At 36.3% G+C, this 17,804-nt stretch overlaps 2 protein-coding genes across 3 annotated transcripts in view; both read left to right on the top strand.

The window, feature by feature from the left end:
• The window catches only part of Optn (optineurin), a 58,810-nt gene extending 57,160 nt beyond the window's left edge, over positions 1 to 1,650 (top strand). The window contains exon 16 of the transcript XR_013426747.1: positions 1,605 to 1,650. The gene's annotated coding sequence lies outside the window, so the exon portion shown is untranslated. The remainder of the gene's footprint in view (positions 1 to 1,604) is intronic.
• Mcm10 (minichromosome maintenance 10 replication initiation factor) overlaps positions 1 to 17,804 on the top strand; it is a 32,710-nt gene that overhangs the window by 1,665 nt on the left and 13,241 nt on the right. The window contains exons 1-13 of one of the 2 annotated variants that reach the window (XM_078023528.1): positions 1,806 to 1,943; positions 2,435 to 2,508; positions 2,815 to 2,919; positions 3,058 to 3,195; positions 4,896 to 5,082; positions 6,288 to 6,453; positions 8,644 to 8,811; positions 10,410 to 10,526; positions 11,348 to 11,547; positions 12,925 to 13,025; positions 13,639 to 13,749; positions 13,829 to 13,946; positions 16,761 to 16,989. In XM_078023528.1, coding sequence (XP_077879654.1) covers positions 2,502 to 2,508; positions 2,815 to 2,919; positions 3,058 to 3,195; positions 4,896 to 5,082; positions 6,288 to 6,453; positions 8,644 to 8,811; positions 10,410 to 10,526; positions 11,348 to 11,547; positions 12,925 to 13,025; positions 13,639 to 13,749; positions 13,829 to 13,946; positions 16,761 to 16,989 — 1,647 coding nt within the window. In that variant the 5' untranslated portion in view covers positions 1,806 to 1,943; positions 2,435 to 2,501. Of the gene's footprint in view, positions 1 to 1,604; positions 1,944 to 2,434; positions 2,509 to 2,814; positions 2,920 to 3,057; positions 3,196 to 4,895; positions 5,083 to 6,287; positions 6,454 to 8,643; positions 8,812 to 10,409; positions 10,527 to 11,347; positions 11,548 to 12,924; positions 13,026 to 13,638; positions 13,750 to 13,828; positions 13,947 to 16,760; positions 16,990 to 17,804 lie in introns of those variants that run through there. The other variant, XM_078023527.1, reaches the window with a different exon arrangement.

Below are 17,804 nucleotides of genomic sequence, written 5' to 3'. Positions count from 1 at the left end.
AACTTGAGAATATGTGAGAGAAGCATGGGAATTAAGAGTCTTTGAGGGCTAGTGATATAGCCCACTGGGAGCATTTGCCTAGCATGCACCTAGGTTCATTCTCCAGTACTATGGAAAAGAAAGAAAAAGAGTCAAGCCCTCTTCCTGTGATGTACTTTCTTTGGCAGCTAGAAATGAGAGGTAGTAGAGGCCTCTCTGCTTTGATTTAGAGATGTTGCAATTTCTCTGAAGCACAGGGAGCTAGGATCACCTCTCTTCTCATGCTACACGCTGCAGTCTTGAAGTCTTTGTTGACCCAATAATTGAAACTAATTTTTAAATGACATCTGACTCTTAAACATTAGGCTTGTCAGAACATTCTAGGATATAAGACTAGCCTTTTGCTCTTTCCATCTGCTATGAGAGTATAGAGTGGTAGAAGGGGTTGGTTTGTTGATCTAGAGAACTCCTTACTAGCCACACTGACCTGTCTCCTGTTTATCTGAACAAGTTCCTACCCATTCCAGCCCTTATCTTTCAAATGAGGGCAATCAGTCAGATATCCTTGACATTTTGCTCTAAATACCTCTGATTTTATAAAGGAATAGTGCCCAAATGTGGGGAAGAAGGAATGAGCAAAGAAAATAAACTAATTAAGAAAGAAGAACTACAACTTGCCAGTAATCATAAAAGATTCTTGACCTCACCAGTAATCCAGGAAATGCCAGTCAGAAGAGTGCGATAATTTTTAAGTCATCTTTGGCAAAAAAAAAAAAATTCAAGATACTGGTGTCCTTCCACTTTGAGAATAGCTTAGCAGTATCTGCTAAAATAGAAAGTGTACATTCCCAACAATCCAGCAATTCACTTCCAAGAAACACACGTGTGCAAGAAGATATATATATATCTTTTTAGAATCATTTTTAGAATTGGGAATAACCTAATGTTATTTATTGCCAAATGGATTATTGATACGGCCTTACTATAGAATATGATACAAAAAATAAAAGAAATAAACTAGAACTATTTTGATTTGGTTTAATTTTACAAGGAATATAGAATGACCAGTGGATACCGAGTAATAAATACAGTGTGAAATATTTATGTTTCTTTTTAAGACAACAATATCATGTATTGACTCTTACTACCTATATATTTATGTAAAAGTATGGAAATGGGCCAGAATGATACCCCCAAATTATGAAAGTGATTGCTATAGGGAGTGGTAAGAAGTTGGGAAAAGATCTGGCATGATAGATCCCTGCTACTTACTTGAAAGGCCAGAAAAAATGTTAGTGATGGCTAATTCTGGATGATGGGACATGAATACTTTTAGTATACTTTTCTGTATTTAAAAAAAAAAAAAAACTCAAAATTTAGTTAAAAAGTAAGGAAGCATACACAGCTAAGGCCTGAATCTATGATTACTGTTTTTTAATTATTAGTCTTAAGCCCTCTAAGAAGTATCTGAGGCCAGGAAATGTAGATACAAGGAGAACAATGAATCAGGCAAAATGGTGAATCTGTAAATTGATTTTAATAGTTTTGTTATGTTGAATATTTAACTATGCTTGTCATGAGCAATTTCTCAGGTAGGCTTAATTTCCCTCCTTTATTTCCTCCAGTGGAGGAAGATGATTTGTCTTTGCTGACAGCTCTGCTGGAGGAAAATGAGTCAGCCTTGGCTTGTAATTCAGAAGAAGGTAACTCCTTGCCCCAGGAAGATGGTAAACCTGACACGTTCGACGAACTCTTTGATGCTGATGGTGATGGTGAATCGTATACAGAAGAGGCTGTTGATGAAGTGGGAAAGATGGAAGACCAGAAAGAAAATTTGGCCACTCTCTTTGGGGACATGGAGGACTTAACAGATGAGGAAGAAGTTCCTACATTGCAAACAACTGAAAACAAAGTCCTCCTGGCTCCTGCACCTAGTCAAGAGAAAACCAATCAGGAGTTACAAGGTGCTCTAACCATTTGCCAACAGACTCCAAAACCACAAAACAGATAGTTTTCATCAAAATACTTGCTGATTCAAGGGTAGAGATAAATGACTTTGTAAAAAATAAAAATATTTTCAGTAGGTAGTTAAGACAGTAGGTACTCAAGGTCTGTTTCAGCATCCATAGGCCTCCTTGGATCATTGCCAGCCAGCCATAATTGATCCTCCACAGAATGGCTCTTTTCATGCTTATTACATACTTTATGTGCATTGAAGCCAGGGATAAGACTACAAAGGTATCACACATTCCGTGTAAGCAGGGGGCTGTTCCCAAACAGAAACTTTGAGGCATAACTTTGTCTTATTCTTGGCATATTTTTAAGTCATAACACAGTTCTGGGGTTTACTGTCTCTTCTAATACTAGCACTAGCATTTATTATGTTAGCTATGATATTTCAACTTACAAAATAAATATAATTATTTCTTTTTTTAAAATATTTTTTTATTTGTAGATGGATACAATACTTTATTTGTTTTTACTTTCGTGTGGTGCCAGGGATCAAACCCAGTGCCTCACACATGCTAGGCAAGTACTCTACCACTGAGCCACAACCCTAGCCCTGTATAATTATTTCTTTGCTTCTAAAAATTAACTATACATATGCATCAATAATATCTGTGGTACAAATTCTTAACTAGCTTAGATATGAGAGTCTTAATTGCTTAGAAATGAAAAGTATTTCTCTGAGGGACCTCTTTAAGCATGAGCTTTAAGTATGTGGTTATATTGAGAGTCTCAAGGTTTTGGGGTGGGGGACAATGTATTGCCAGCATTTTTCTCATGTATCCATTTTTTTCCTTCCTTGTTCTTAAATCTGTTTTTCTTTCCTAGATGAATTAAGGAAGTTGCAAGAGCAAATGAAGTCCTTACAGGAACAGCTAAAAGCAGCATCACTTAAACAGTCTTCAAGTTCAGCCCTTCCACATAAATCCCCTGGTAATAAGACTATACTTCTGATAATAGTATGCATTCTGCCTTTAAGAAATTGTAACATTATTCTTTGAATTCAACTCCTAACAAAACAGCCTTGGAACCTCTTCCTAAATTGGTTTTTCTAATTTATTTTTAATCAAGAAAGTAAGTCTCCACGGCCCCCTCTTAAGGAGAAGAAAGTTCAGAGAATTCAAGAATCAACATGCTTTTCTGCAGAGCTTGATGTCCCTGCCCTACCAAGAACCAAGCGAGTAGCTCGGAAACCAAAGACTTCTACAGGTGTGATACTCAAGGCCTCAGTGGTTGCCACTGCTCTCGCTATGTTTAAAATGTATTTTGGCATTGTCCTGTGTGCATGTGTGTGTGTGCCTGTCTGTCTGTCTATTTATCTATAGTCTTTTGGTCTGTCTTATGTCCCCACTGAGAAAAGTAAGTTTCTTGGGAATGGAAATCATATGATATATTTTGTGCCTTTCTTGTACATCTCAAAGTATTTAGAAAACCCTTAGGTATGAAATAAATGCTTACTGAATAGTTAACAGGTTGAGTTATTTTAACCATGTAATCTTAAAGTTGTACTTTGGACTGAAGTAAGTATAACATGTGGATCAAGTTCTCATGCTGGGAATATGGAAATTTAATCTTCAGTCTTGGGGGAGTAAGGCATATATGCCCTTAAAATGGTAAAGCTTTATTTGAAACTGGGTTGTATTAAGCCAATGTTTATTCTTTAGGGAAAAAAACTTCTTTGCCGGGTTGGAGTTTTGGCTCAGTGGTAGAGCACTTGCCTAGCATGTGTGAGACACTGGGTTCAATCCTCAGCACCACATAAACAAATAAAATAAAGGTCCATTGAACTAAAAAAATAAAACTTCTTTGCCAGGAGTATAGAATGGTAAGCAAATACACACACACACACACACACACAGGAAAGAATTTATAAACCCTATATTGGTCTCGGTTTATTGCTTCAGTTTGTCCAAAGTGATTGTTCTTCAAAAAAAAACTTGAGACAAAATGGTCTGGAGATAAAGAAGCCTAAATGAAGCAGCAATTATTGGCCGTGTTTGTTCAAAAGCCCTTTTGAATAGCTTTGATCTATGACGTGGTAGTGGAGAATAGTTGCAGTCTTGGAGTGGTCATATTAATTTGATAGCAAGTTCTATATTGAGTTTATTCACTCATGAAAATTGTCCATTCTCTTGAGACCTTTGGCATTATTAGCATGTTTCATTAGGCAGTTTTCAAAGATTTGTTTTGAGGAGGTAGGACATGGACATGATTTCTAATTCTATCTAGAGTTGTCCTGACTCCTAGCTTGGGAGCAATGATCCAAAGTCCCTTTGACACAATCTTATATAACAAGGGAAATTTTATTATGGAATATACCCAAGCTTTCTGATCTTTGAGAGCATTACAAACACTTCCAAAATGTAAAAAGTAACCACATCAGGGATATTTAATGCAAATAATAATCAGAATACCCTCGTCCCCCTTTTCTCCCGTCTTACAAATGGAATGGAATGGAATGAAATTACACAAAAAAATCAAAAGGGAAATTAACTTTAGATATCCCCAAGTTAGAATTTGATCTGTGCATAGATCTCTATAATTATTTATTCCTAAAGGAAGGCTTTCACTTCTGAAAGGAATCTACTGAAATCTTGTATATGATGAACACTCAATAAGTATCATTACATAGGTATTTTAGAACTGCACATTCTAATACAGTAACCACTAGCCACGTGTATCTATTTAAATTAGAAACTTATTTCAGTCACATTTTAAGTAATCAGTGGCTACCTGTAACTGGTGGCTACCATCATATTGTGTTGGGCTGTTTTGCAGAGATTTTGGGGGTAGGTTAAAAATGGTCTTGCGGGCTTCATTTTGTTTGTTTTGCATTAGTTAATTAAAAAAGAAACTAAAAACAAATTTTGCATTTATCCACATGGCTTTCTTTTTACTGAATTCTTAAGGTAACTTTCTAGAGGCCAAGAGCTCATTTTCAAGGATGACAAGTGCACCCTCCCAGCCACTCCAAACTGTTCCTGGGAACAAACCCAGTAGGATAACTAGAGAGCAGAGCTTGGGGACACCAGGGAATTCTGGAGCACTACCAGCTCAGCAGGTCTCTGTGGAAGCCTTCTCTGGCCTGCGACTCAGGTCAGTATGTATAACAATCCTCTTATTTCCCTCATTTGCACCACTAGGTGGCTCTTCTGCTCAAAAGACAGAGACTTCTAGGAGTAGCATGTTGGTGCAGCAGATTGACAGAATACCAACAGCTCTTGAGCTGAACAAAACTTGGCACTAAGACCAACAGTAGCACTTGGTTTGACTCAGGACAGTTGCATATGAAATGTTTAAGGAAGACTTATTGTTTTCATGATGAATAAAGAATATTTATCTGTTAAGAAGAAAATGGAAATATATTTAATCAGAAATTGACAGGTGGAACAGGGATATTCACTATTTTGAGGTGTTTTTTTTTTCATCTTTATTTAGGTATAATTTAGTCTACATTTTATTTTTGTTGTACTAGTGGTTATAGATTTTTAAAAATATATTAGGATATATAGGTGAATGAGGATAATAGAGTTCTATATGAATATATAGTATGGTCAGAGACAGAATAGATGTTCATATTCTATTAGAGAAGAACAATTTGAAAATTAACTAGATTTTGACTAATGATTAGGAATAAGAATATATTCATCAAGCTGGGCATGGTGATCCATGCTTATAATCCCAAGTACTTGGGAGGCTGAGACAGGAGGAAATAAGAATTCAAAGCCCACCTCATCAACTTTGCAAGACCTTAAGTAACTTAGCAAGATCCTATCTCTAAATAAAATATATAAAAGGGCTTGGATGTGGTTCAGTGGTTAAGCACCCCTGGCTTTAATCCTCAATACCATAAAAAAGAGAATGTATTCATCAAAGCTAAATTCAAAAGCCTTTATTGTTGTTAGAGTATTTGTTTTTTAAAAAGTTTGGTTGGAAATTGTAGAAACTGAAATTCTTCAAGAACTGATGAGCTTTAAATATCAATTCAGTTTTCTAAAAATTTTAAAAAGAATATTATAACATGTTATAACTTATTAGCACTTAAAGGATTTGTGATTTTTTTTTCCTATTCTATGTAAATCCCAGATCTATATTTGGAGAAAGGCAAACCTCACTTTAAAAACTATCTGATTTTTGTTTATTTGCTGTAAAAATGTGTGTATTGTTTATGTTATATAACTTAACCCCTTGAGAAACTGTAGCGGTGTGTGCCCATAACACCTCCTCTTATCACCTGGTTAAAATGCCAGATAATCTCTTTTTAGAATTATAATCTGTTTATTGCTGGTTTCTTAACTTAGGCGACCTAGAGTATCCTCCACAGAAATGAACAAGAAAATGACTGGCCGAAAATTAATCAGACTGTCCCAGATAAAGGAAAAGATAGCAAGTGAGAAACTGGAAGAAATGGACTGGGTGACATTTGGAGTTATAGTGAAGAAAGTCACTCCACAGAGTACTAACAATGTAAGCCATGCTATTGATTTCTGAGCTACTTCATTGAAAACTGATAATGGAACTTATATCTTTAACTTTTTATTTGTCAGTATTTCACTTTGAAAAATCTAGTTCACCATCCTTTGTGTTGGTATAAAGGAGAATAGGTAAAGAATGCCTTATCTTTTAAAAAGCTAATTATATAGGTTTCTTGGGCTTTTCATTGTTCAAATCATTCTCATAATATTTTATACATGTGAACATCCATGTGACACTGTAATCCTTCCTGTGGGTGAGAGAAGGGCAAGTGATCAGAGAGGCTGAATTCACAGATCTTTTGGAGATCCCTGTAAATGCAAATTATCAATCACGAAAGTGCTGAAATCTCTGGCCTATGCCATCACAATATGGTATCTTTAAGTTGGTGGCTCTTCCAAAAGATCTCCCAAGTTTCAAAATTGCAGTTGACTGAGGCATAGTGTGGAAGAAAAACTCTGTGACTTAGCAAGGCAAAAAACCTAAGTTCTAAGCTTTGTTCTCTCTTTAAATAGTGGTAGATCCTCAGGTTGACCCTTAATCTTTCTTGAAAGACTTCCATTTCTTATCCATTTAATGAAGCCTGGCTTTGGTTATATTGAAAATCCCTTCCAGCTTTAAAATACTGTGCTTAATCAGGACCAATCTGTTATTATTTTCCAATTTAGAATTTTCCAACCATGGATTGTTCATAAGATCTGATACCAAGATTGAGCTTTAGATTAGTGTGCCCTGTTACTATTGTGATAAATGTGAACAAATATGGTTTTCATTTAATTAAGTTCTTAATTGTTTCACACTGGCTAGAATGACATTGAAACAGTAGATATGAAAGTTTATCTCAGCTCTTCCAAGAAAGACATTGCATGAACCCATGGAAGAATAATTATAATGCTTAATAATACAGGCACTAACTCACTATAGCCTATAGACCTGTCCTGGGACAGCCCTGATGAAATAGTTTGTTTCAGTGTTATTCAAACAGTTCTGTTTTTTTAAAATGTGTCTTTGAAGGTTATTCATGTTATAAGTGATTCACATTTTGAGTTGTTTTCTCTAATACTTGTGAAGTTTTAAAGCTCAGCCAATTTTCTTTAACCAGTTAAGTCCCAGGTTTTCAATTCTTGAATATTTCAATGAAATTGACACAGCAGCATTAAAATAGGTTGGAAATCATAATCTAGAGCTTATTATATACCTTATTATCATTAATAATGTTAACTATGTCAATAATATTAATGGATATTAGTTATTCACTTTCTTTTCTCAAAAGAATGGATCTCCAAAAACAAATATTTATGTGAAAGTTACCATAAGTGGTATATTTGTTGCTCAATTTAGTTTTTTTTTAATGTAAGTTTTTTAAATTTATATATGACAGAATGCATTAGAATTCTTATTACACATAGAGCACAATTTTTTATATCTCTGGTTATATTCATAGTATATTCACACCAATTTATGTCTTCATACATGTACTTTGGATAGTAATGATCATTACATTTCACCATCATTTCAATTTAGGTTTTCTAGGTGTTTCATAAATGGGAAAATGGGCATAATAGGTTAAACAATGCTTTTTGCTTCCAAGCCAAGCAGACATTTAGTAGCATACAGCAGAACCTCTTTATTACTGCTAATAATATTATTAATTTTATATTACTGTCTCCATTAATCTGGTGTTTGTTAACTAATAGATACCAAGTTGTTTACATAGTAAAGTTTATGTTAGTAAGTTATTAAATGGTAACACTGTAGCTTCTTGTCCTCTTAATGGTGTGTGTTGGGGGTGAGGGTTAAAAAGGCAGTCTTGTGCCCACTGCATAGGATTAGCAGACATTTGATGATTGTATTTTTGGGATTCATTATATTTTTGTATTTTCCTACAATGAAACAATTGAACTGCTGGGCATGGTGGCACACACCTATAACTCCAGCAGCTCTAGAGGCTGAGGCAGGAGGATTGTGAGTTTAAAGCCGACTTCAGTAATTTAGCAAGGCCCTAAGCAACTTAGTGAGACCCTGTCTCTAAATAAAATATATAAAAGGGCTGAGGAAGTGGCTCAGTGGTTGATTCAATCCCTGGTATCAAAAAGAGTACTTTAGCACTTGAACCATAAATAGAGACAGGGTAATCAACAATTCAAAAATTCAAATTAAAAATAGAATAAAAATTCTTTTCAGGGGAAAACATTTAGCATTTGGAGACTAAATGATCTTCGTGACCTCACGCGATATGTGTCATTATTCTTGTTTGGGGAAGTTCATAAAGGACTCTGGAAAACAGAGCAAGGTACTGTCATCGGATTGCTAAATGCTAATCCCATGAAGCCCAAGGATGGTTCAGAGGAGGTAAGAATGTGTCTGTGATTATATTGATTGATTGTCTTTACAAATTAGCTGAGTTTTATAAAAAATGTTTGTATTGGTCTACCCCCCAAAAATGAGTCATGCTTTTATATTATTGTCTCCATTAATCTGGTGTTTGTTAATCATCCACAGTGTTCTGAATTTCTACCTTCTCCAAAGTGTTTTGTAACAACTACCTTTACTATATCTTTTCAAATTAGTTCCAAGGTTCCTAGAGTTTTTTGAACTCTTATGCTCAGGTTTCCTTAGATCCCTTATAAATTTTCATGGTAGCCTCAAGGAATTTTGCTCCATTAATTATTACAGTCATAACTGTAGTTTAGAATCAAAGCCTCTTCTCAAGCCATATTAGACTTTTTGGTACCATCCACTGCTTCTCTAATAAATTACAAATTACTTGTTGAATTAGCACCAAGTAATTTCTTTACCCTCATCCAGCAAGCTTTGCCTTCATGTCAGATTAAATTCAAAAGTAAGGAAAGGAAAAAAAAAAGTTATTTCACTCCTTGTTTTTAACAAAAAGAATAGCATCAGATCTTTATCTGTTTGTTGGGAATGTGTTTATCTACAGATAATAGGAAAATTTCACTACAGTTTGTTTTTTAACAATAAATGGTGGGGCTTGATTTTCTTACATGATAAAAATCTAAACATGGGCAGTATAGTAATGTCATGGCAATGACTCTATGAGTCTCTGACTTTCCCCCTTACTTACAAGATGACTGAAGTTACAGTCATCACTGTGGAGCAGAATACTGTATCAGATATTACTCCCAGAAAAGGACTCGAAACACCTTGCCAGTTTCTGCTAGGCAAGAGAGGCTTATGCACAAACCTGACTGCCAGAGTTTGAGTCCATTGATGCTGAATGCTCTCACAAGCCAGGCAAAGTAACTTTATTACTTATAGATAGGTTCTAATAATCCATAGAAGCCCATGATCCATAGTGAACTGATCCCCCTAAGACTTAGGAAAACTAGCCAGTTTCCAAAAGTACTCTACTCTAGACTGTATAACACACCAACCTCAAATATTATAAGGATAAAATCTAGGCTCTTCAGGACAGTTCCTCCTTATATTAGGACCTGTGTTCATAATACATTCTGCCTGAGAATTGCAAACAAGAAGGGAGAGAACTGGTTTTCCTCCTGCAATCATATCACCATTCAAGGAAGCTAATGAAGAGGAAGGATGAGCCGGCCACTATCTCCTACTAGGAAAGCAAGGGCTTTCTTACCAATTCCTGCTGAAATCTCATTGGCTAAGTCTCAAGACTTAAAGCTAGACCATTACTAGCTATAAGGAGTGCTGGGAAAGCAAAGTGGGATCCCTTTTCTGAGGCTGAGCTTTTGCAAGTCCAAACAAAGAAACAATTCTGATAGCCAAGAAGAAGGAAGAGATCATTACTGAGAAGAAAGCTGAATGTTTTCTCACTTCTAAATCTCTTTTGTAGAGCCCCCGTCTTAAATTCCTTTGGACCAATAAAGTCTTAAATCAGTACCAACCATTCTTTTATCCATTCTTGCTACTAAAAGACCCTGTCTTTGTCTGCTTTTAACTCTGCCTTTTTTTTCCTTTAGGTGTGCTTGTCTATTGATCATCCTCAGAAGGTTTTAATTATGGGTGAAGCTCTTGACTTGGGAACATGTAAAGCCAAGAAGAGAAATGGAGAGCCTTGTACACAGACTGTTAATTTGGTTGGTTTCAAACCTAAGATGGCTTCTGCTAAAGAAAAGTGATTAGGATTAGAGTTTAGGTATTTAACTGTAATGATTAAATTGGAATAGAGTTTCCTACTTAACAGGAATACTCAAAATGAGAAAGTGAAATGTGTGGTTAATAATTGCCAGTTTAAAAAGCTAAGGATAGGTATATTTCATCATTGCCAACAATGATGAAATATACCAGGAACTTATACTGTTATATAACTTCCTTATGACTCTTAAGAAAACAAAAATAACTTCATTGATATGTGATTCATATACCATACAATTCACCCTTTTAAATATACAATCAGTAATTTTTTAGTGTATTCAGAATTATGCAACCATCATTACCATGTAATTCAGAATACTTTCATTACTTCAAAAAAAAACCCATACCCAATAGCAGTCATTTCCCCAGTCCTTCTTCTCCTACCCCCTGGTTAGCACTAATCTACTTTCTGTGTCTGAATTTGCCTATTCTAAATAATTCACAGAATGTGAAACAGAATGTGACCTTTTTGACTGATTTCTTTTGCCTACCACATCTTTTAAGTTTCACCCATATTGTAATATTCTTTCATTTCTTTTTATGGTTAAATAATATTCCCTTGCATGAACAGACTGCATTTTGTTTATCCATTCTTCAGTTGCTTGACATTTGAGTTTCTACATTTGGCAGATATGAATAATGCTGCTCTAAACATTTAGGGGACTCTGCATGTAGATAGTGTTGTGAGGCTGAAAAGAGGCTCTTTCTGCCTGCAGCTCCCAGGGCTTCAACCCTAGTCCTCATCAGCTGCTCTTCTTTGCAGAATGACTGTGAGTACTGTCAGTATCATATCCAGGCTCAGTACAAGAAACTCAGTGCAAAGCGAGCTGATTTGCAATCCACCTTCTCCGGAGGACGTATACCAAAGAAATTTGCACGCAAAGGTGCCAGTCTAAAAGAGCGCCTGTGTCAAGATGGTTTTTACTATGGAGGAGTGTCTTCTGCATCATATGCCGCTTCCGTGTAAGACATTCTCAGGGCTTCTTTTGGGGCAAGAGTTTTGTTTGTTTTCTAAGAGTAAATCCAATGGTTGGACTTTTCTGTAACTGACCTAGGATACTTGTCCAGGTTTTATCTTTCATAGTTTATTGCCTGCAATGTGGTAGACAGGACTTCTATTCTTAGAGAGCAAAGCATACAAAAGGGAGTGATTAAGCAGTCATGGTCTTTAACACAGAGCCCGTACTTTTTTTTTTTTTTTAGCTTCTAACACAAATGGTGTGATTTTGTGGGGGCTGTCGGTATACCATTAAGAGTAAGCTCATCATAGTCTTAATAGCCCTTGAGTCAATTCTGTTGTGACTATTTGATCGAGGTTGCAGACCTCTTAGAACCCAATTTAAATTTAGTGAACACACCCTGTGAAGTCTCACATGGGGTGGGATGCTGCAAGTCAGACACTCATGGCCCCTTTCTGGGGATCTCAGACTGTCTATAGAGTCCCTGAAATAGATGGTCAATGGCCCTGTCACTATATTGTAAGGAGCACATCAGAAGATATGACAGGTGGGACTTGGCACAAAGAAGCTTTAGTTGGTTTATCATTAAACAAATTTTGTTCCCAATACAACAGGAATTAGGCAAGAGGATTCACACCTCCTGTTTATTTAATAATATCAAACATATTTTTATGATTTAAAATAATTACAGTATTTTTTTCCACATTGCTAAGAAGCAATATGTGTGCATTATTTTAAAACAAGAATATGCAATTCAACCAAAAGAAGAAAGTAAAAGTCACCTATAATCCTATCACCTAGAAAATGATTAGCTGTTTGGTTTTTAAGCACCCGGGTTTTTATTTTTTTAAGTTTGAATTTTTGGTAATATTAAGTGAGCCATATTATACATTTCTTTGTGAATCCTTTTTTTCCTCACAAAATAATGTTTTCCTAGTCAAATATTTAATGTCATTATTTTTAGTGGTTACCTGCTATTCTTATTCTTGGCTCTTTTAAACACTTAGAGGAACATTTATGGTGATTCTACTTTATAACATCATAAACTAAGCTATCCTCAATTTTTAGTTATTTTCCTCAATTTTGACACAAAGCTTAATCATCTTAAGACAAATTCCTGGACTTCTAGAATGTTGACATATTTTGTATTTCTTTTGCCCTTCCAGAATGGGCTCAGGCAAATTTGTAGGTTGCCTCTTAGTCTCCACATGAACCAGTTACACTGCCAGGTCATGGCATTAGTAAAGCCTACTTACATGGTGCTTTGAGAGACTTCAACAGTTAGTAGTAAATACATTGAATATTTATTTCTGTGACCTTTACTCGTCAGAGCATTGGAGTTGGTGCTTTTTCTTTCATGGTGTGGCTCTTTTCATTTCAGTGCTGCGGCTGTTGCTCCTAAGAAGAAGGTTCAAACTACTCTAAGTAATCTGGTTGTGAAGGGCACAAACTTGATCATTCAGGAAACTCAGCAAAAACTCGGTAACTTAGTTTCTTCTTCATAAATTTCTTTCTCCAGTTGAAATATGTTTTATTTGGCTTATACTCTTAAGTGCTGAATATCCAGCCGTCACTTGTACTTAATGCATAATATGGCCTAAGCTAAAGGCATGAAGCCCAGTAGCAAGACATAATGGAAATGTACATGTTGGTCTTAGCTGTGCCTTGGCTTTGTGTGCTTTAAGATTTCCTAATGTATCTGGGTCAGACTCTTAATAATATCCAGCATTAGAATCAGTGGTTTTAAATTCCTGGTTAGTCCTATCAGTTATCTTTTGTTAATTCTAAATCAGAGAATGCCAGCCTACTGTGTACTTTTGGTCTTAACATGGCCGGGGCCTAGCATAGAAATAGTGTCTGAAACAACCCCACAGATATTAGTGCCTAATATTCTAGTTATTACTAGAAATAACATACTTACGATACCCTTGCAGTCCTAGACAGATGTTAGGGGTCAAGGGCTCTGTATTTTCTCTTGACATTCCATTTGCTTTATTTTAAGTGATGAGTACAGGTTTTTTAAAATGACACATCTTATGACATCAAACCATCTGAATTTTGGATCCTTTCTAAAGCCGATGTTTGCACATCCCAGGAATACCCCAGAAGGCCTTGTCTTGCTCTGAGGAGTTCAGGGAACTGATGGACCTGCCAACATTTGGAGCCAGAAACTTAAAAGAACACTTAGTGAAAGCCAAGGCTTCAGGTACAGTCAGCTCACAGGCAGCAGTGTGGGCCCTAGTTCTTGGTTCTCAGGGAACCCCTAAGATGGGCTTGTGTTTCAGGGTTCATGGGAAGCTCAAAACCTGCCATCCAGTCTATCTCAGCATCAGCCCTCCTGAAACAGCAGAAGCAGAAAATGTTGGAGATGAGGAAGAGGAAATCAGAAGAAATTCAGAAACGGTAAGAGGAGCAGATTTAACATTCACTGTTTCGGTAACTTATCTTGGGAATCCTTTGAATTTCTTAATCGATTTCAATTTCAAAATGTGACTTCAGATTTGGTTGGATACGTTTGTGTCATAACCCGAAGAGCACTGAAGGCTCTACATTTCTAACTTAGGCTAGTGACTCCTGAAACCAGATATAGATTAGTTAGTACCACTGTGGAAAAAGAGAAAGGAGTGAAGCATGAAGAGGATTTTTATAGAAAGGGAAGACATGTTCACTTATTTGGCTCTCGTTTTTTTTATTTTGTTACAATTAGGTTTTTAAATATAGGCAGAGCCAATGAGTGAATTGTTATACTTAGTTATTCAGATAAATGAGAAAAATGAGGCACTAAAAATAAGGAATCATTTTTTGAAGTAAAATCAAGTGGAAATAGGGAGAGTGGACAAATCAGAAATTCCTGAACTCAGGTTGTTTGGATAGTGATAACAACCACTGTTTATAAGTGCTTAACATGCACCAAGCAGTCACTTCCTGAATATAGCATTTCATTCAGTCCTCACAATAACCTGAGAAGGTTTTATGGTCCTGGTTTTACTGATGATGAAACTGAAGATAACAGCCGGGTTTCAGCCTCCACCCATTCTACTCCACTGTTTTAACCAATTTGCTATCCAAAGTCTGGGCTGCTAAAAAGGTGGGTGGTTACATGGAAACTCAATTAAAAGTCAAGGGGAAATTCTTTGGAAAAATAAGAGAAAGGTAAGAAGGGTTTGGTCTCAGGCGGCTTAGTTTGAGATTCTGATAGGATACCTACAGAAGTTATTTATCATGTGCCTCCAGGTAACATAAATATATATATGCACATGAAAATATATTGGGTTGTGAGCCTGGTGGGAAATAAATAATACAAGTCAGCTAGAAGGCATTATAGTATGCATTTTTCAGGATTTTGCTGGCAAAACAAAACATAACCTTCGGGCAGGATTTGATAAGTGGTTTGCAGACTAGCTTAGACCTCATAGGAGTGCTCATTGATAGAGAAAGGAATACTGGTCTGAGATTACCTGCTACCAGTTGTGAGTCTGTTATTTGTAAGCAATGTGATCTTGGGCCTCAGTTTCTTCATCTAAAAATGAAGAGTTTGAACGAAATGATTTTTGAGATTCACTATTTTGATGTTGTTGTATTCTTAAATTGTAGGTTTGTTTTTTTAAAACATAAGGGCATTTTACAAAAAGAATTTGAAGACTACCAAAGGTTTTTTTAAAAATTTTTTTATTTGTTCTAATTAGTTCTACATGACAGTAGAATACATTTTGACACACTGTGCACAAATGGAGCATGACTTTTCATTCCTCTGGCTGTACATGGTGCAAAGTCACACCAGTAGTGTAATCATACATGTATATAGGGCAATGATGACTGTCATTCTACTGTCCTTCCCGTCCCTACACTCCCTCCCTTCCTCTCACTCCCCTCTGCAAAAGCCAAAGTTCCTTCATTATTCCCAAACTCCCTTCCCTGCCATTCCCTCCTGCCCATGTATACACACTGTGGATCAGCATCTGCTTATCATAGAAAACATTTGGTCTTTGGTTTTTTGAGTTTGGCTTATTTCACTTAGCATGATTTTCTCATTTACCTGCCATGTCATAATTTCATTCTTCTTAAGCCTGAGTAATATTCCATTGTGTATGTACCACATTTTCTTTATCTATTCATCTTTTGAAGGGCATCTAGGTTGGTTTCATAGTTTTGTTATTCTGAGTTGAGGTGCTATAAAACACTGATGTGGCTGTATTACTGTAGTATGCTGATTTTAAGTCCTCTGGGTGTAAACCGAGGAGTTGGATAGCTGGGTCAAATGGTGGTTGCATTACCAGTTTTCTGAGGAATCTTCATGCTGCTTTCCATAGTAGTTGCACCAATTTGCAGTTCCCCCAGCAATGTGTGAGTGTGCCTTTTTCCCCACATCCTTGCCAACACTTATTATTACTTGTATTCTTGATAATTGTTGTTTTGACTGGAGTGAGATGAAATCTTAGAGTAGTTTTGATTTGCATCTCTCTAATTGCCAGAGGTGATGAACATTTTGTCATATGTTTGTTGGTCAATTCTGTTTCTTCTGTGAAGTATCTGTTCACTTCCTTAGCCTATTTATTGCCTGGGTTATGTGTGTGTTTTTTTTTTTATGTTAAGTTTATTGAGTTATTTATATATCCTGGAGATTAGTGCTCTGTCTGAGATGTGTATGGTAGAGATTTTATCCCATTCTGTAGGCTCTCTCTTCATATTATTGTTACCTTTGCTGAGAAGAAGCTTTTTAGTTTGGAGATTCACTCTTTTTAAATAACTCTTAAAACCATGTGTAATCACCATAAAGGTTACAGTGCCTCTCTATTAAGGACTTCCAAATGCATCCTATGTTTTTTGTCTTCCCAGTTGAGTAAACTAAAATGCAGAGGGATTCAGTGAGGTCCTCCAGGTCCTAGAGCTAACCACAGGCTGGGATTCTGTCCACACCTTAGCTTCAGGACTGAGCCCTGCAGAAGACACCCATTGGAAAGACAGTTGGTGGTGAAAGAGTTCATCAGTTCTAAAGTATACAACAGTCAGAGCTTATTCAATGAAAAGTCAATTAATCTAAGTGTTAGAGTTGTTCTTGTGTGTAACTTGAATGATTAACCTAGGAAGAAATTATTTTAAAAACAAACTAGTTATGAGCTGGTGGCCTGCCTAGAGTCTCTCAGTCCAGTTTGAGTTCTGGAGTTTCCATCTGTGTAAAACCGAGTGTATGTTTTATTTCTGCATGTTTCTTTAAAGATTTCTTCAAAGCTCCAGCAAAGACCAGAGACCAGCTGTTCCATGCTCATCTCAGCTTCCCACTTTCCAGTCTCTGAGAATAGGGGCTGAGTTCCCAGGGCTGGAAGGCACAGTGGCCACACAAGTGCCTAAGCTTGGCCGAGGCATCTCAGAAGGGGAAGATGTTCTCTTTTTTGATGAGTCACCACCACCAAGACCAAAACTGAGTGCAGTTGCAGAAGCTAAAAAGGTAACTGGCTTCTATTTTCTTTAGTGCTTGATTTTGCATTCCGTAAGACACAGCTTGGGTGTCAAACTATATACTCATGTTCACTAGATTCCTAGTGGTTATTTACCAATCGTGTTGTATAGAGTAAAAGGAACTTTAAATGATAATGGTATCCACATATCATTCATTTAATCTAAGAAAATTGAGTCCTGTTTCAACTATTCTTAATTAGGCTAAAGGAAATAGCCTCCAGGAAAATATTGCTTTACAGCTAGAGACATTGCTGTTAGGGAAAAAATTAGAATTTTTGAGGCAAGACTAAAAACTAGTGGTTTAAAGATTCCTTCTTTAGGGTGAGGGTGTAGCTCAGTGCTACAGTGTGTATTTAGCTCACACAAGGCCCTGGGTTTGATCCCAGCAACCAAAAAAATAAAAAAGAATTCTTCTTTAAAAAAAAACCTTATACAGAAGTCCAGTCTGTCAATAGATGAAAGCTAAATAGAACACTGCCCTAGTCCCTTGATTGAACTTCTTTCTGCTTTTCTCTAATCACAGTAACATCAATAATAACAGCAGTTGCACATATTGAGTAATATTACTCTGCGCATGCCATGCTCATCCTATGTGCAGGTATATGCCTTGTCTCATTGAATCCAGACAAGTAGAACCTTATAATAAGACAGGTCAATGCTATCATCATCCCCTTTTATCAATGTAGAAACTGAGACTGAGAAATGAAGTAATATTACATGCTACTCAGGGCCTGAGCTGGAATTCTACCTGAATTCTGATTCTAAAACTTACAAAATGATCATGTGATCCCCTTTATAGATCTT

Source organism: Ictidomys tridecemlineatus, chromosome 10, assembly GCF_052094955.1.
Source record: "Ictidomys tridecemlineatus isolate mIctTri1 chromosome 10, mIctTri1.hap1, whole genome shotgun sequence".
In the NCBI taxonomy this organism is placed as follows: Eukaryota; Metazoa; Chordata; class Mammalia; order Rodentia; family Sciuridae; genus Ictidomys; species Ictidomys tridecemlineatus.
The sequence above is the reverse complement of the archived record's forward strand: the minus strand, read 5'-3'. Positions and strand labels throughout refer to the sequence as shown.